General features: G+C 36.5%; 1 protein-coding gene across 8 annotated transcripts in view; it reads right to left on the reverse strand.

Annotated features, from left to right (window-relative positions):
* EFCAB11 (EF-hand calcium binding domain 11) overlaps positions 1–20,008 on the reverse strand; it is a 216,609-nt gene that overhangs the window by 110,852 nt on the left and 85,749 nt on the right. Inside the window, exon 6 of one of the 8 annotated variants that reach the window (XM_077123307.1) lies at positions 19,298–20,003. The exons of the other annotated variants lie outside the window; for them this stretch is intronic. Coding sequence (XP_076979422.1) covers positions 19,967–20,003 — 37 coding nt within the window. The 3' untranslated portion in view covers positions 19,298–19,966. Of the gene's footprint in view, positions 1–19,297; positions 20,004–20,008 lie in introns of those variants that run through there. 8 annotated transcript variants of the gene reach the window in all.

The following is a 20,008-nucleotide window of genomic DNA, read 5'->3' on the forward strand; positions in this document are numbered from 1 at the left end:
TATTTCAAGTTACTTACTTTCTTATCACTTTATTTATTTACTTCCTTGTATGCAGGATAACTGGTGATTATATTACCATTATTAGTTTCATTTCCTACTGTTCTTTACCAATTCTATTGTTATGGATCAGAACTAAATCATGCCATATTCCTGCTGCCTAGCACAGTGCAAGCAAGAAACAGATGCTTCAGTAAATACATGCTAAAATAATGCATGAATGGAAGGATGGATAATTGTACTCGTTATTTAGAGATACATAAATATCTTAGTCTCTCAAAAAATCTACTACCTATCTATCAAAAAAAAGTTTTATCTAAACTAGTTTTTAGAGCAATTTATATTTTTGGTCTAGTCCTGTGTATTGGAACTGACATGTTTTAGGATGTTACCACCAACTATATAAAGTCTACCCAAATTTTTACTTGCCTTACATTTACCTCTATCAAGAATCAAGGCATGAAAGTGAAGTTGTGAATATCTTTACACATAACCTCAAATTTAGATACATAACCTAGATCAGTACTATTCAATCTTTTTCTAAAAAAATACTTTTATTGAAAATTATCCATACACATACGGTCCACCCATACTATATAATCACTGGTCCACATTATCATCATATAGTTGTGTATGCTTCATCATGGTCATTTTCAGAACATTTACATCACTCCAGAAAACTAAATAAAAAGGAAAAAAAAAGAACTCATACATCCATGGTCCTTGCTCCTCCTTCTCATTGGCCCACAGTATTTCAATCTACCCAATTTTGACTCTTTATCTCATCCTATTATTGATTTTTTTATCCTTATATATACATTTTTTACTCATCTGTCCATACCCTGGATAAAAGAAGCATCAGACACAAGGTTTTTACAACCACACAGTCACACTGTAAAATCTTTATAGTTATACAGTCTTCTTTAAGAATCAAGGCTGGGTGGGTCATGATGGTTCAGTGGCAGAGTTCTCACCTGCATGCCAGAGACCCGGGTTTGATTTCCGGTGCCTGCCCATGCAGAAAAAAAAACTGCAAAAAACGAATCAAGGCTACTGGAACACAGTTTAATACTTTCAGATATTTCCTTCTAGCCACTACAATACACCATAAACTAAAAAGGAATATCTATATAATGTGTAAAAATAACCTCCAGGATAATCTCTCAACTCTGTTTGAAATCTCTCAGCCAATGAGAATTTTTTTTTTTTTTTTTTTTTTTTTTTTTTTTAAAGGAAAGACAGAGAGAAGGAAGGAAGGATAGAAGGAAGGAAGGAAGGAAGAAAGGGAAACATTTTAAAACATTTTCTTGTTTTATTGTATTCTGTTTCTCCGTTTTTGTTACATGGGCTGGGGCCGGGAATCGAACCGAGGTCCTCCGGCATAGCAGGCAAGCACTTTGCCCGATGAGCCACCGCGGCCCGCCCGAGAATTTATTTTGTCTCATTTCTCTCTTCCCCCTTTTGGTAAAAAGGCTTTCTCATTCCCAGGAGTTAGATTCCACATTGCCAGGGAGATTTACACTCCTGGGAGTCACATCCTACACAGGGGGGAGGGTAGTGAGTTAACCTGCCAAGTTGGCTTAGAGAGAGGGGCCACATCTGAGCAATGAAAGAGGTTTTCTGGGTGTGACTCTTAGGCATAATTGTTAGTAGGCTTAGCTTTTCCTTTGCAGTAATAAGCTTTATCAGGGTGAGCCCTAAGATTGAGAGTGCAGCCTATTGAAGTGGTTGTACCCACTGCTTGAGAGAATATCAGGAATTCCCCAAATGGGTAAGCTGAATATTCCTCTTTTCTCCTCAGTCCCCCAAAGGGATTGTGCTGGTGTGAAAGGATTTATGTACCCTAGAAAAGCCATGTTTTAATCCGAATCCCATTTTGTAAAAGCAGCCATTTCTTCTAATCCCTATTCAGTACTGCATGTTGGGACTTTAATTAGATTATCTCCATGGAAATGTGACTCAATCAAGTGTGGGCATTAAACTTGATAGGTGGAGACATGTCTCCACCCATTTCAGATGGGTCTTGATTACCTCACTGGAATACCTTAAAAGAGGAAGCATTTTTGGAAAAGGTTTGAGATTCTGAGAGCAACAGAGAATGACCACAGAATGACAAGAGAGAAAGCCACGAGATTCCGAGAGAGACACAGCCCACCAACCAGCGACCTTTGGAGATGAAGGAGAACACCCCTGGGGGAGTTTCATGAAACAAGAGTCCTGGAGAGGAAGCTAGCAGACGCCATGTTTGCCATGTGCCTTTTCACTTGAGAGAGAAATCCTGAACTTCATCAGCCTTCCTGAATCAAGGTATCTTTCTCTGGATGCCTTAGATTGGACACATCTATAGACTTGCTGTAATTGGGGTATTTTCCTGGTCTTAGAATTGTAACCTTGTAACTTATTAAATTCCACTTTTTAAAAGCCATTCTGTCTCTGGTATATTGCATTCTGGCAACCAGCAAACTACAACAGGGACTTTGCAAATACTTTTTTATTCTCTGCCCAAATTACTCTGGGATGTATTGGGGCATCACACTAACCTGTACAAACCCAAAAGATCTCACACTCAATTCAAGAGCCCATGCAATAAATGGTGCTCAAGTAAACTGACCATACAAGTTAAATTAGGTAATGTGCTACCTAAAATATAAATTTCGCAACAAATAAACATCTCTTCCTTTGGTCTCATAAAGAAGCTTAAGTCTGAAAATACGGGCCATATCATTCTTTACCCAGTATTCTGATTTACCTTAGTCCTATCCAGATCAACTTCATTCATATCTCTAAACGAAGTCTGATCACTTTTTCAGCTTTTTTAACAGTTGCTGAATGGGGTAATGCTGACTTTCATAGCTTCAGTGCACTAACTTGGGGTGTCAGATGTCACATAAATACCCGAAGTTTCAGGGAACCACCAAGTTATATGCAAATAGCTCAGTATCCTAGAATTTAGAAATATCAGTTACAACTCCTAAATATATGTGACTGTTGTAAAAGCTTACAATCTAGGAACCTTTACAATAGGCCTCACCCTGATAACCCATGCTTTTAACTTCAATTCTCAGAGTTTGCATATTATAGTTAATCCATATGAGTGAGGCACATGGTAATATTTGCCTTTTTTGTTTCTGACATTTTATTCAACATACTATCTTTAAAGTTCACTCACCTAGTTGCATGCCTCACAACTTCTTTCTTTCTTGCAGCCACTCAGTAGTCTGTCGTATGTAAACATCACAGTTTCTTCTTCCATCCCTCAGCTGTTGTATCATTAGACCACTTCCATCCATTGCGAATCACAAACACTGTTGCCATAAACACCAGTGTGCAAATATCCACTCCTGTCCCCATTCTCCCTTCCTCCACTAATACTTAGCAATGCGGCTGCAGGATAGTATGGCAACCCCACTGCTAGCCTCCTGTGGAACCACCACACTGCCTCTGGAGTGGTTGCACCTCTCAGCATCCCTACCAACAACGAATAAGTACATCTCTTTCTCCATATTTTCTCTAGCACTTGTTTCTCTTTGTTCATTTTTAGACAATTTTATTCAAATATCATATCATCAAAATTAAGTAAATAGCCATGCCTCCACCACCATAATCTATATGAAGGCATTTTCTTTTCTTCCACATAGAATCCATACCCCTACCCCATCATGTACCACCCTTCCTTACCCCCACCCCGCTAGCTGACATTTAGTTTTGGCATAATGTCTTTGTTATATTCAGTGGAAGCATATTACAATGTTACTATTGACTTTAGACCCTAGGCTTGCATTGATTGTACTTCTTCCAGTATACTATTCATTTTCAACCACTTGCAATGTTGACATTCATTTGTTCTCCCTGATGCAAAAACATTTTTATATTTCCACATTTAATCACCAACATTGCCCACTCTAGGCATTCCTAAGTTATACTGTCTCAGTCTTTATCCTCATTCTTTCAGCTTTCATATGTGTCCCCAGCCCTTTTCCCTTTATCATTCTCACATTCAGCTTCATTCAGAGTACTTATATTATTGTACTAAGTATTGTGTTATCCATTTCTGGATTTTTTACAATCAGTCCAGTTCCACAATCTGTCAACACCTAATACCCAATTTCTACCCTCTTTCTATCTCCTGATAACCTGCTCTTAACATTAACTTTCAAAGTTCCCTCATTAATATTAACTTATATTAGTGAGACCATATAGTATTTGTCCTTTTACTTTTGGCTAATTTCACTCAGCATAATGTATTCAAGGTTCATCTACACTGATGCATGCTTCATGACTTTAGTGTCTTACAGCTGCACAGTTTTCTATTGTATGTATATACCACAGCTTGTTTAGCCACTCATTTGTTGATGGACATTTGGGCTGTTTCTATCTCTTGCAATGGTAAATAATGCTACTATAAACATTGGTGTGAAAATGTCTGTCTCCTTACCTTCAGTTCCTCGGAAAATATACCTAGTAATGGGATTGCTGGATCAAAAGGTAATTCTATACATAGCTTCCTGAGAAACCAACAAACTGCCTTCCAGAGGGCTGCACCATTTTACATTCCCATCAACAGTAGATAAGTGTGCCTTTTCTTTCTCCACATCCTCTCTGGCATTTGTCATTTTCTGTTTTTTTTTTTTGATAGTGGCCATTGTAGTGGGTATGAGATGATAGCTCATTGTAGTTTTGATTTACATTTCCCTAACAGCCAGTGAAGTTCAGCCTCTTTTCATATGCCTTTTAGTGATTTGTATTTCCTTTTCTGAAAAGTGTCTGTTCATGTCTTTTGCCATTTTTTTAATTGGGTTGTTTCTCTTTTTGTTGTTGAGTTACAGAATTGTTCCATGTATTCTGGATATTAAACCCTTTCTGATATGTAGTTACCAAATATTGTCTCCCATTGTGTAGGCTGCCTTTTTACTTTCCTGACAAAGTCTTTGATGCACAAAAGTGCTTAACATTGAGGAGATCCCTTTTATCTATTTCTTTATTTTTTTCAAAGTTTGTGCTTTGGGTGTCAGGTCTAGGAAACCACCTCCTATCATAAGTTTAATAAGATATTTCCCTACATGTCCTCCTAAAACTTTTACAGTCTTAATTCCAATGGTATTTGATTCATTTTGAGTTAATTTTTGTATAGGGTATGAGATATGGATCCTCTTTCATTCTTTTGCATATGGATATCCAGTTTCCCAAACACCATTTATGAAAAAGGCTGCTCTGTTCCAGGTGGGTTGGCTTGACTGCTTTATCACAGATCAATTGTCCATAGTGGGAGAGGACACTCAATTTTATTACATTGGTCAATATATCTACCTTTAGGCCAGTACCATGCTCTTTTGACCATTGTAGCTTCATAATATGTTTTAAAATCAGGTAGTATGAGAACTCCCACTTCACTTTTCTTTCTCAAGATATTTTTAGCTGTTCGGGGCATCCTGCCCTTCCAAATAAATTTGGTTATTGATTTTTCTATTTCTGCAAAGCAAGTTTTTGAGATTTTAATCAGTATTGCATTGAATTTACAAATCAATTTGGGTAGAACTGACATCTTAACTATATTTAGTCTTCCAATCCATGAACATGGTATGCTCTTCCATTTATTTAGGTCTTCTATGATTTCTCTTAGCAATTTCTTGTAGTTTTCTATATATAGCTCTTTTGTATCCTTAGTTAAATTTATTCCTAAATATTTTATTCTTTTGGTTGCGATGGTAAAAGGAATTTTTTCTTGATTTCCCCCTCAGATTCCTCATCACTAATGTATAGAAACATTACTGATTTCTGGGTGATGGTCTTGTAACCTACCACTTTGCTATACTCATTTATTAGCTCTAGTAGCTTTGCTGTAGATTTTTTGGGATTTTAGACATTTTGTATTATATCATCTGCAAACAGTGAGAGTTTTACTTCTTTCTTTCCAATTTGGATGCCTTTTATTTCTTTTTCTTGTCTAATTGTTCTGGCTAGAACTTCAAGCATAATGCTGAATAACAATGGTGACAGTGGGTATCCTCCTCTTGTTTCTGATCTTAGAAGGAAAGCTTTCAGCCTTTTCCCATTGAGGATGATGTTATCTGTGGGTTTTTCTTATATTTCCTTTATCATGATTAGAAAGTTCCCTTCTATTCCTATTCTTTAAAGAGTTTTTATGAAGAAAGGATGTTGAATTTTGCCAAATACCTTTTCTGCATCAATCAAGATGATCATGTGGTTTTTCTGCTTTGACTTACAGATAAGGTGTATTACATTAACTGATTTTCTTGTGTTGAAATATCCTTGCATATCTGGAATAAATCCCACTTGGCCAAAATGTATAGTTCTTTTAATGTGCTGCTGTGACTCAGTTTGAAAGTATTTTGTTGTGGATTTTTGCATCTACATTTATTAAAGAGATTGGTCTGTAATTTTCATTTCTTGTAGTATCTTTGTCTGGTCTTGGCATTAGGGTGATGTTGGCTTCATAGAATAACTTAGGTAGCTTTCCTTTCTCTTCAATTTTTTTGAAAAGTTTGAGCAGACGTGCTACTAATTTCTTCTTGAATACCTGGTAGAATTCACATAAGAAGCCATCTGGTCTTGTACTTTTCTTTTTTGGGAGCTTCTTGATAACTGATTCAATCTCTTTATTTGCAACTGGTTTGCTGAGGTTATCTATTCTTCTCAAGTCAATGTTGGTTGTTCATGCCTTTCTAGGCAGTTGTCCATTTCATCCATATTCTCTAGTTTATTAGCATATAGTTGCTATAGCATCTGATCATTACCTCCTTTATTCCTGTGGGGTCATTGTTATGTTCCCTCTTTCATTTCTGATTTCATTTATTCTCATTCTCTCTCTCTCTCTTCCACTCTCCCTCTGTCTTTCAGCTTAGTTAAGGGTCCATCGAGTTTACTGATTTTCTCATGAGCCAATTTCTGGTTTTGTTGATCCTCTTGATTGTTTCCATATTCTCAATTTCATTTATTTCTGTTCTTATCTTTGTAATTTCTTTCCTTTTGTTTGCTTTGGGGTTAGTTTGCTGTTCTCTCTCTAGTTTTTCCAAGTAAACTATTAATTCCTCAATGTTTGCTCTTTCTTCTTTTTTAATATAGACATTTAAGGCTATAAATTTCCCTGTCAGTACTGCCTTTGCAGCATTCCATAAATTTTGATAGGTTGTGTTTTCATTTTCACTTGCCTCAAGATATTTATTGATTTCTCTTGTAATTTCTTCCTTGACCCATTGGTAGTTAAAGAATTTGTTGTTTAACCTCCATATATTTGTGAATTTTCTGGCCCTCTACCTGTTACTGATTTCCAACTTCACTCCATTATGATCCAGGAAAATAATACAGAATTATTTTGCATAATTTCAATCTTTTTAAATTTGTTTTGTGACCTAGCATATGATCTATCCTTGAGGATGATTCATGAGCACTTCAGAAAAATGTGTATCCTGATGTTGTGGGATGTAATGTTCTGTAAATATCTGTTAAGTCTAGTTCATCTATCATATATTGTTCAAAATCTCTGTTACCTTACTGTCATGGTCAGATTAATATGTCAACTTGGCCAGGTGGTGGTGTCCATCTGTCTGGTTGGGCAAGTGCTGGTCTGTCTGTTGCTAAGAGGACATTTCATAGAATTAAATCATGATCATGTCAGCTGCATCCACAGCTGACTGCACTTGTAATCAGCCAAGGGGAGTGTCTTCGGCAATGAGTAATGTTTAATCTAATCAATGGAAGGCTTTTAAGGAGGATTCAGAAGGGAAAGTCTCTCTTCCTGCTTTGGCCAGTAAGTCTCTCCTGTGGAGTTCATCCAGACCCTTCATCAGAGTCGTAAGCTTCACAGCCTGCCCTACTGATTTTGGACTCTGTGTTCCCACAGTTACATGAGAAACTTTTATAAATTTTACATCTATGGATATTTCCTACTTATTTTATTTCTCTAGACAATCCTAGCTAATAAACTTATTGATCCTCTGTCTAGATGTTCTATCCATTGAGAGTGGGGAACTGAAGTTTCCAACTATTATGGTAGAAGTGTGTACTTCTCCCTTCAGGGTTCTTAGTGTTTGTCTCATGTACTTTGAAGCACTCCGGTCCGGTGCATAAATATTTGATTGTTATGTCTTCCAGCTGAATTGTTCCTTTTAGTAAAACACAGTGTTCTTCTTTGTCTTTTTCAATTGATTTATATTTGAAGTCTAATATGTCAGATATTAGTGTAGCTACCTTTGCTCTTTTCTGGTTGTTATCTGAATGAAATGTTTCCCAACCTTTCACTTTCAACCTATTTTTGTCCTTGTGTCTAAAATGAGTCTCCTATAGACCGCCATCTAGATGGGTACTGTTTTTTAATCCGTTCTGCTGGTCTATGTCTCTTGATTGGACAGTTTAATCCATTACTATTTAATGTTATTACTGTAAAGGCAGTACTTTCTTTTACCATTTTGTCTCCTGGATTTTCTATGCCATACTGATTTTTTTTCTCTTTTTACCTTTACTCATGGTCTTCATTTCTATACTCTTCCAGACCTCTCTCTCTCTCCTGCTTTTTCCTATCTGCCTGTAATGCTCCCTTTAGTATTTCTTGTAGAGCTTGTCTCTTAATCACAAATTTTCTCAGTGATTGTTTTTTTTTTTGAAAATATTTTAATCTCCCCCTTATTTTTGAAGGACAGTTCTGATGGGTATAGAATTCTTGGTTGGCAGTTTTTCTCTTTCAGAATCTTAAATATATCATACCACTGCCTTCTTGCCTCCATGGTTTCTGCTGAGAAATCCTCACATAGTCTTATCAAGCTTCCCTTGTATGTGATGGATTAAAATCAATCTGTCTTTGACATTTGACAATTGATTAGTAAGTGTCTTGGAGTATGTCTATTCGTATCTATTCTGTTTGGGGTAAACTGTACTTCTTGGATCTGTAATTTCATGTCTTTCATAACAGAAGGAAAATTTTCAGTGATAATTTCCTCCATTAGTCTTTCTGCTCCTTTTCCCTTCTCTTTTCCTTCTGGGAAACCCACAATTGAATATTGTCATTCAATTTCCTGAGACCCTGCTCATATTTTTCCATTCTTTTCCCTATATTTTCTTTTGTATGTCAGATTTCAGATGTCCAGTCCTTTAGTTCAACAGACGTTTCTTCTGCCTCTTCAAATCTATTGCAGATTTCCACTGTCTTTCTTTCATTTGTTCTATTGTGCCTTTCATTCCTATAAGTTCTGTGATTTGTTTTCTCAAACTTTTGAGTTCTTCTTTATGTTCGCTCAATGTCTTCTTCATGTACTCCCTCAATTCATTCATTTGGTTTTGATGAGATTTTTCATGTCTGTTCAGACATCCTGAATTAGTTTCAATTCCTGTATCTCACTTGAAGTGTTGGTTTGTTCCTTTGACTGGGCCATATCTTCAATTTTCCTAGTATGACTCATTATGTTTTGGTGGCATCTAGGCATTTGATTTCCTTAATTAGTTTATTCTGGAGGTTGTTTTCATTCTTTTACCTCGGGTTTTCTTGCTGGATGGCTTCGTTTTCCATCTGTTCTTTGATATTCAGTTCAACTTATTCTAGATGTCAAGCATAGGTTCTGTTTAACTGATAAGATTTTTTTAGTTCTTGTTTTTCTGTCTCTTTCCCTGCCTATATGGAGCCTTTTTTTTTAACTTGAGAAGGGTCTCCCCAGATGTTATAGACCCCAGTCAAATGTTCTCAGACCAGACAGGCCCATGTCTCAGGAGGAGAGTAGCCAGCAAAGGTTTTCCCTGAGGGTGAGACCTAGCAGAATGTCAGGCTTTCCTCTGAAGCGTCTAGATTCTGCTTTTCCTATCTTGCCCAGCATGTGGCACTTGTCTGCCTGTGACTTTCCACCAGCGTAACATGATGTGGTTTGTTCTAGTTTGCTAGCTGCTGGAATGCAATATACCAGAAACGGAATGGCTTTTAACAAGGGGAATTTAATGAGTTGCTAGTTTACAGTTCTAAGGCCGAGAATTAAAACAAGTCTATAGAAAAGTCCAATCAAAGGCATCCAGGGAAAGATACCTTGGTTCAAGAAGGCCGATGAAGTTCAGGGTTTCTCTCTCATCTGGAAAGGCACATGGCGAACGCAGTCAGGGCTTCTCTCTCGGCTGGAAGGGCACATGGCAGACACGGCGTCATCTGCTAGCTTATTCTCCTGGCTTCTGGTTTCATAAAGCTCCCCGGGAGGCATTTCCCTTCTTCATCTCCAAAGGTCGCTGGCTGGTGGACTCTCTGCTTCGTGGTGCTGCAGCATTCTCTGCTCTCTCTGAATCTCTCTGAATCTCCAAAATGTTTCCTCTTTTATAGGACTTCAGAAACTAATCAAAACCCACTCAACTGGGTGGAGACATGTTATCCCGTAATCCAGTTTAACGACCATTCTTAACTAAATCACATCAACCAGGGAGATGATCTCATTACAGTTTCAAATATACAGTATTGAATAGAGATTATCCTACCTTTAAGAAATGAGATTTATATTAAAACATGGCTTTTCTTAGGGGGCATATACCCTTTCAAACCAGCACATGGTTCCTTTAATTTCATCAGACTCTTCCTGCCAGTGGCATGTTTGAGACAGAGGTGAGATAGTAGGCAAGCTTTGACTGCTTCTGCTTTCCAGCCCCTGGGGACTGAATTTCTTAAAGGAGAGATTCCACGTGAGCTTGGCCCTGTCCCCCTTTACTTGGGGAAGACATGCCCTTTAGGGAATTAACCCCTTTCACCTGATCAGTTACCTAGTTACTTTGTCTCTCAAATATGGCTTAGTTCTGTCGTTGCCTAGGAGCACTTACAGATCTATCTAATGAGCTGTTAAGCAGTAAAAAAAAAAAGAGAGAGAGAAAAGAAGCAAATAACCTTTTCAGAGCTGGAACTCTGCTCCTCAGGTTTGCCAATCAAGAGCTTGAGTTGCTACGTGGCTATATCTCAAGACTCTAGGAATAGCCTTTTCTTAGGGTCTAGCCCCCTTCCAGTATTTTGTGCTGTCCAACTTGAAAAGCTTTGGTTTTTCATTTTTTTCTGTCACTCTCCCCCACCCTGACAGGACAAAAACTCCTAGTTCCTTTAGTGCTTATTCCATGTTTATCTGTGCTGTGGATCTGTGTTCAGTAGTCAACTTGTTAATTAATTCTGCAATCAGAGCTTGGTTGAGTTAAGCTTTTGCTATTAGTAAAGCCTGTTTCCTTTCATCTCGAGAAACCAGCCTGCAAGCCCATAAGGGAGGGGTATCAGCCTCCATGACTTGAAGGACTTATAGTTCTGTGTGGGATCTCAGCCGTTCCACCTGGTCCAAACTATGCCATGTATCTGGTCACTGATGTTCCCCCAGTAGTTGTTCTGTACTGTGTCTGGCAATTTACTAGCTGCTCTGGAGAATGAACTACATTCCATACCTCATTATGCTGCTATCGTGCCCTGCCTCCTTCTACTTCTTTCTTAGTACTATTCAAGCTTAGGAACACATAACCAAGAGGTAAGCAGGCCAGGTAGTTTAGTAATGTCAATAACAAGAGTTTCAACTTCTAAAATGAGTTTCCTCAAAAGGACACCTGGATTGGAATAATACTGGTTGTCCATTCCTACTTCTCCTTCCAACCACCTTTCTCCCATTTTTTAAGAGAAAGACACACTTCTCATCCAACATGAATCTTATTACTTACTGCCTGAATATGGAAAAATTTCCACGGTGCCAAAGGAACAATTAAAAATATTGGTATTTTGAAGCCTTTATTCAAGACACAATAAACTCTTAGGAGAGCTTTTAAAATTATCTATATATGTTTTTATTAAGGGTGAATCATGAAATAAAATGTGGGACCTATGTTTAGATGTTCTGAATTCAAATATGCTATAGTATAGGGCAAAAGGAGTATAATAATCTTTATTTAATGACCTTGACTCTGCTATTCCCCAACGATTGTCAAAAAATGCATTACTACTGAAAGAAAGTCCCATGAGAACAAGCTTAAGAGACCATCTGTAAGAAAAACTAAAGGTGGTGTGGCTTATTTTATCCAGTTGAAAGACTTATGGCAGGGCTTCATGATTTATCTATTTACCTATCTTAAGTTAAAATGTCCTAGATTTATAAGGCATGAGGCAAAATACCAATTTGCTACAGAGAGTGCCTTCTTTGCACTTCACCATTCTCAGTAATGAAAAAAGTTTGGTAAGTACTCTTTTTCATTCACCTCTCAGTTTGTGTCTCAGTTGTACACAATGTCTGATTTAATAGAGGTGGAGGCAAAAAAAATTCTAAGTTTACCTGAACATAATAGCATAAAACATCATCTTTGAGTAAAAGGAAGTTGTAGGAGAGGAAAGGAACTGATTTTCAGAGGACTGAGTATTTTATAGTCTTGAGCATTTATTCAGAATCACAAGAGGAACATTTTCATTAAACTTTGTCAAAAGATTATCAGATAGATAAATATGTGGTAATTTTTTATCTAGGCATAGATTTCAAAGCCAATTCTTTGCTCAACCAGCCTTTACTCTTTATTTATTCCTATAGTGTGCTTATTGGATATAGATAAATTTAATGGGATTCTGTTGTGAATTGCACTATAAATAATGTCCTTAAAATATCATTATAGAGCTATAAATTTTTATGCCTCACCTTTATTAATGACCCAATAACTTCTCTACTTTTACTATTAATATCTATTGCATCTTATCACATTAATAAAGGGGAAAAGGTCTTGATGGAACTTCCAGAGAAGATGGTGGAGTATGGCACTCCAAGATTCAGCCCTTCCACCAAAATAACTATTAAACAATCAGGAACTGTCTGAAACAACAACCATTTTGAAACCCAAGAGGCCAGAAGAACACTGTACAGCATCCAGGGAAGAGTAGGAGGAAGAAGGTGATAAATTATGGTAAAGATACTGTAAATTTCTCTATGTGCACAATCCTCACCTTCATTGTCAGGCCTCCACAGGGTCCAGTCCCTGACTAGATGCTGCTGTCAGAAAAGGACATAAAAATCATCTTCCCCAAAAACAGAGGTGGAAACAGCCAATCACTGATCATGGCTTTCGATTAGCTAATTCTGACTACTGGGTCCTGGTTCTAAGAGCAGTTGCTTCAACTCACACTGGAAAGAGGAGGAGGTAGTGGAGATTTAAAGACACAGCACTTCCTCAGGGCTGTAGAGACAGTTAGCTGAAGGGCTGCAATTGCAAATATTCATAGTGGTTATTACTCACAACTGCCAAAAGAGGGAAGCAACCCAGTATCCACCAGCTGATAAATGGATAAATAAAATGTGGCATATACATATAATGGAATATTATTCAGCTTTAAAAAGGAATGAAGTCCTGATATATATGACAACAAGGATGAACCCTGAACACATCAGGCTCAGTGAAATAAGCCAGGCACAAAAGGACCATTATTATATGTTCTCACTGATTTGAAACAACCAGAATAAGCAAACTCATAGAGTAAGAATCTAGAACACAGGTTACCAACGGGTGGGGGTGAGTGGATGGAGGATGGGGAATGGGAAGTGAAGATTTAAAATGCTTCAGAGCACAGGGGTAAGGAAGACACTGTCTATATTTTAGAGCCACACTACTCTTTAAGACCAAAGGAAAAAATGTTTATTTTGTCTAGAACCTAACTTTTCTGTAGCCATAATCTAACTCAACCTGTCTGGATAACTCATCTAAACAATCTAAACTCCACAACGGTGGAGTTATACAGAGAAGGTAATGTTTAACAAACAAAGCTCTAGAGAGGCCTGGCCTTCTAGGTTTCAAGACTTTTCTTGTCCAGGAACCCATCTGGAGGTTGTAGGTTTCCGGAAAGTTACCCTAGTGCATGGAACCTTTGCAGAATCTTATATATTGCCCTAGGTTTTCTTTAGGGTTGGCTGGAATGGTGTTGATTAGGGTTTGGGACAAATTATGATAGGTAGCAATGTCTGGCTGAAGCTTGTGTAAGAATGACCTCCAGAGTAGCCTCTCGTCTCTACTTGAACTCTCTCAGCCACTGATTACTTCATTAGTTACACTTCTTTTCCCCCTTTTTTTGCCAGGATGGTATTGTTAATCCCACAGTGTCATCCCTGTAGTCATGTCCCACATAGGGGGAAGGGCAATGATTTAACTTACAGAGTTGGGCTTGAGAGAGTGAGGCCACATCTGAGCAACAGAACAGGTCCTCCAGAAGTAACTCTTAGACATGCCTATAGGTAGGCTAAGCTTCTCTGCTACCTACATAAACTTCACAACAGTAAGCCTCAAGCTCAAGGGCTTAGCCTATTGATTTGGGTATCCCTAATATTTGACACAGTATCAGGGGTTTCCCTGGTGGTAAGATTTAATAGTTCCACATTTTTCTCCCATTCCTCAAGGGACTTTGCCAGTACTTTTTGATTATCTGCTTAATATATTCTAGGATGTATCCAGGCATTACATTAACCTATATGGGATTAAAGGCCCTCATTCTTATTCTGGACTCCAAGTAGCCCAAATACCCTAAAGAGTGGGAGAAAGATCAAAGGTAATGGTGGAGTTATACAGAGAAGGTAATGTTTAACAAACAAATATGATTGCTGAATCATTAAACTGATATTTCTTTTAGTCTCCAGTATCTTAAAGCGCTAGAAGTTAAAACCTAAAATTGTGGAATTATAACCCATACTGAACTCTGAAATATGTTCTACAACTAATTGTGGTGCTGTGCTTAGAAATTTATTGCTTTTTTTGTATACATGTTATTTTTCACAAAAAAAGAAAAAAAAAAGTTGATTGTGATAATAAAAAATATTTATTCCAGAACTTATGTTCTGGAGCAGCCGGATGGAAATATCTTAGATGATGGTATGGCAACACATGACAAAACTTTGGAATCTGTACTGTAACTACCGGCTGAAGAGTGCTTTGAAAACTATTGCTTTTTTCTTTCTTTGCTTTATATATATGTTATATTATACAATAAAAAAAAGTTTCATGCACTGAATTTACTTTCCCGAAACCCATTGCCTTCAGAGGGTTTTTAGACTAGATAAGTCCTGAAATCCAGGGAAGCTGGCCTTTCCAAGAATATCAACTTATTCCATCCCACTAGCCTATATTATTGATACCCCTTTTCAACATGAAAAAGTTAGAACAGGCACTGCCTAAAGATCCCTATAGATTGGGAGAAGGATTAAAGAGGAGGAGGAGTCATAGCAGAGAAGATAGTATTTAACAGATGAGTAAGACTACTGAATCACTATACTGATATTTCTTTTAGCCTCCAGTGTTTTAGAGCAGCTAGAAGGAAAAATCTGAAGCTATGGAATGATAACCCATACAAACTATGAAATCTGTTCTGTAGTTGTTCATTGAAGTGTACTTTAAAAATTATTGCTTTTTCTTTGCATATATGCTATATTTCACAATTAAAAATGTACAGGGTTCCTATGTGGAATATGTAGCTCTATTAATACTAGACAAATTAGACTTCAAAACATGGAATAATAACAAGGATAGAGAAAGACATTATGATAAAGGTGTCGTGATGATAAAGGGAACATGATGATAATGGGGTGAATTCATTAAGACATAATAATCCTAAATGTGCATACCCTTAAAAACAAGCTTCAAAATTCATTTAGCAAAAAAAAAATGATAGACTTCAAATGAGAAAAAGACATTGACAAATATAGGTGATGACTTCAACATGACAGAACAAGTAGATAGAAAATTAGTAACAATATCCAAGAACTGAACAAAACTATCAACCAATTTAAACCCAAGTGACATTTATAGAATTCTTCAGCCAGCAACAGTAAAAAGAAATTTTTTTAACTGCATATGGAACATATACCAAGATATTCACCATATTCTGGGCCATAAAACAAGGGCTCAACAAAGTTAAAATAACTGATATATGAAGTATGCTCTCAAAACACAATGGAATCACACTAAAAATCAATGGCTAAAAGATATCTCAAGAATACCCAAATATTTGGAAATTGAGCAAAATGCTTATAAATAATCCAAGTAATGCGAGGAAGTCACAAGGGAAATTTAAAATATTCTGACTAGAATAAAAATAGAAACACAACATACAAAAATATGTGGGATATAGGTAAGCAATATTTTGAGGGAAATCTAGAGTATTAAAAACTTATATTAGGAAACAGCTAAGGTATATCAATAATTAAAACTACCATCTTAAGAAACTAGAAATCCAGCAGCAGAGGAAAGGAAATAATAAAGATAAGAGAATAAATTAATGTAACTGAATAGATAAGAACAGTTGAAAAAAATCAAACAGACTTCAGCTGTTTTTTTTTTGAAAAAAGAAGTCAGCAAAATTGATAAACCTCAAGCCAGATTGATCAAGACAAAAAGGACAGAGGACACAAATTATCAATATTAGGAATGAAAGAGGTAGCATCTTTCCATAGGCATTAGCAGAACAATAAAAGGATTTTATGACAACTCTATGTTAATAAATTTGATAACAAATGAAATAAGTAAATATTTTGAAAGACACAAACTAACAAAGCTTAATGAAGCATCGATATCCCTTTTTGCCTCGTTGCATCCCTGAAAGTAAGGTGTGTCACCAGCAGCTCTACTGGAGCCATCCATGAAAATTCGGCCACGATTCCTGCTCTTTTTGTATCTTCTGAAAGTGGTATGGTCTGATCTAGAAACACGGCCTCAATATGTGCCACCAAAGAGTCCTGTCAGTACATGAAGGATACAGCCTTCATCAAGTTGGACTAAGTAATCTTCCTTGGACTGTCTGAGCCACCTATTGGATTGGACTAAAGACTCAATGCTAGCAGTTTATATATAAAATAAAATTAAACATAAAATAAAGAATCAGTATCTAAAGTAGCCCTGTACCTACTAAAGAAATTTAATCCATAGGCAAAACTCATCTCACCAAGAGAACTTTAGGTGACCCCACCAAAAATTTAAGAAAAAAAACAATAACTACTACACAAACTCTTTCCAAAAACAGAATAGGAGTGAACACCTCCCAATTCACCTTATGAGGTGAACATTTCCCTGATACAGACCCCAGAAAAATATATTATCTATATTCCTCATGAACATAGATGGAAAAATCCTTAATGAAGTACTAACTAAATGAATTCAGGAATACATAAAATGGATAATATGCTATGACCAAGAAGGATTTATCCCCAGAATGCAAGGCTGATTCAGAATTAAAGCACCAATCAAATGTTATTTGCATATAAACTGATTAATAAAGAAAAGCCACATAATCATCTCAAAAATGCAGGAAAAGTATTTGACAAAATTGAACAGCCATTCATGATAAAACCTCTCAGCAAACTTCCTCATTCTGATTATGGAAGCTACAAAAACCTACAGTTAATATCTTATTTAATGGTGCAAGAGTGAATACTTTCTGGGTGGGCAACAGTGGCTCAGTGGCAGAGTTCTTGCCTGCTGTGCCAGAGACCAGGGTTCGATTCCCAGTGCCTGCCCATGCAAAAGTAAAAAAAAGAAAAGAGTGAATACTTTCTCCCAGTGCTGGTTTGAAAAAGATTATATACCCTGGAAAAACCCTATTTTAATCCTGATCCATCTGTGGAGGCAGCCTTTCTTTTAATCCCTGTTCAGTACTGCTGTTTGGAAACTTGATTATATTATATCCATGGAGATGTGACACACCCAGTTGTGGGTATTAAACTTTGATTTGAGGCAGATGTGACTCCACGCATTCCAGGTGGGTCTTGATTAGTTTACTGAAATCCTTTAAAAGAGGAAATACTTTGGAGAAAGGAAGAGATAGCCACAAGAACCACGAGAGCCCACGTAGCCAGAGACCTCTGGAGGTGAAGAAGGAAAATGCCCCATGGGAGCTTCATGAAGCAAGAGGCCTGGAGAGAAAGCTACCAGATGTCGCCATGTTTGCCATGTGCCTTTCCAGTTGAGAGAAAAACCCTGAACTTCATCAGCCTTCTTGAACCAAGGTATCTTTCCCTGGATGCCTTAGATTGGACATTTCTATAGCCTTGCTTTAATGTGAACATTTTCAGACTTAGAGCTATAAACTAGCAACTTAATAAATTCCCCCTTTTAAAAGGCATTCTGCTTTTGGTATATCGCATTCTGGCAGTTAGCAAACTAGAACATTCCCTAAGATTGGAAACAAGGCAAGGATGTCTACTATCAGCACTTATTCAACATCACCCTAGCCAATACAGTAAAGGGGTACAAAAGGAATAAAAGGCATGCAGACTGGAAAGGAAGAAATAAAACTATCTTCATTCTCAAACAACATGATTATCTATGTAGAAAAATCCAAAGAATCCACAAAAAAATGAGAACTAATAAGTGAGTTTATAAGGCCACAGGATATAAATTTAATATACAGAAATCAATTGTACTTCTGTAACTAACAACGAACCATTGGATATTGTTATTTTATTGGATATTGTTATTTTAATACTATTATTAAAGTAGATCAGAACCATGAAAATCTTAGGGATAAGTCTAAAAAAATATGTATTGAATTTATACTAAAAACAGAAAAGTACTGAAGAGAGAAACTAAAGAAGATGTAAGTAAATGCAGATTAGAAAACTGTCGTTTTCATGTTGTTTCTCCCCGTCTGATGTATAAATTCAATACAATTGCAATCTAAATACCAAGAGAATTTTTCTTAGGAATTGAAAAAGTTTAGTTTCAAATCTATGTGAAAATGTGAAGTATCTAGAACAGCTAAAACACTTTTGAAAAAGAACAAGAAAGTTGGAGAACTTATACTACGTGATTTCAAGACAATATACAGCTACAGTAATTAAGATATTGTGGTATTGATCGATACATATGGGATCAATTGATTTTTACCCAAAGTACCAAGGTAATTTAATGAAGAAAAGATAATCTTTTCAAGAAAAACAAAAAGAAAATATTTTCAAAAATTGGTGCTTGATTAATCAGATAGCCATATGCAAAGAAATGTAGCTTGGGCTCTTCCTTGCATCATATGAAAACATAACTTAAAAGGATCACAAACTGAAAATATAAAATCTAAAACTATGAAACCTCTAGAAGAAAACAGAAAAATTTTATGACCTGATTTGGAAACAATCTTTAGGCAAAGATTTCAGAAATAAGTTTTTTAAAAAAACTACACATCACCAAAAAACTACTGATAATTGAACTTCATCAAACTTAAAAAATCTTGTCTTTGAAAAAATGTTAAGAAAGTAAAAAAGAAAAGACAGTCTGAGACTTGTACCCAGAATATATAAAAACAATCTCTTACAACTCAGTAATTTTGAAAAAAAAAAAGTATGAGCAAAAGTTCTGAACAGACTTCATGAAGATATGAATGGCAAATAAGCACAAGAAAATATTGTTTAAATCATTACTCATTAGAGATATGCAAATTAAAAGCACACTTAGATACCACTATACACCTATTAGAATGACTAAAGACAAAAACAAAACCACTAACAAAAGAAATCACTAGCAACGATGTAGATTCAGAGCACAGAAATAGTTTTTTAGTTTCCTATAAAAATTAAAGATACACCTACATCCGACCCAGAATTCTCACTTGTTAACCAAGAGAAATGAAAACAAATATCCAAACAAGAAACTGTACTTAATGTTTATAGCAAAATTACTCATAATTGGCCCAAACTGGAAACAATACAAATGTCCATGAATAGGTAATGGATAAACTGGGGAACATGTGTAAACAGAATGTGTTTCAGTTTACTAATGCTGCCAGAAATGCAGTATACCAGGAATGGGTTGGCTTTTACAAAGGGAATTTATTAAGTTACAAGGTTACAGTCCTAACGTCATAAAAATGTCCCAATTAAGGTACCAACAAGAGGATACCTTCACGCAAGAAAGGCTGATCATGTCCAGGGTTTCTCTGTCAGATGGGAGGGCATGTGACAGACATCTCCTGGACCTTTGCTCCATGGTTGTGTTGCTTTTAGCTTCTGATTCCAGTGGCTTTCTATGTTGGCTGTCCAAGCATCTCAAAACATCCGTGTCTGAA

The sequence above is a fragment of the Tamandua tetradactyla genome, chromosome 12 (assembly GCF_023851605.1).
Source record: "Tamandua tetradactyla isolate mTamTet1 chromosome 12, mTamTet1.pri, whole genome shotgun sequence".
Lineage (NCBI taxonomy): Eukaryota > Metazoa > Chordata > Mammalia > Pilosa > Myrmecophagidae > Tamandua > Tamandua tetradactyla.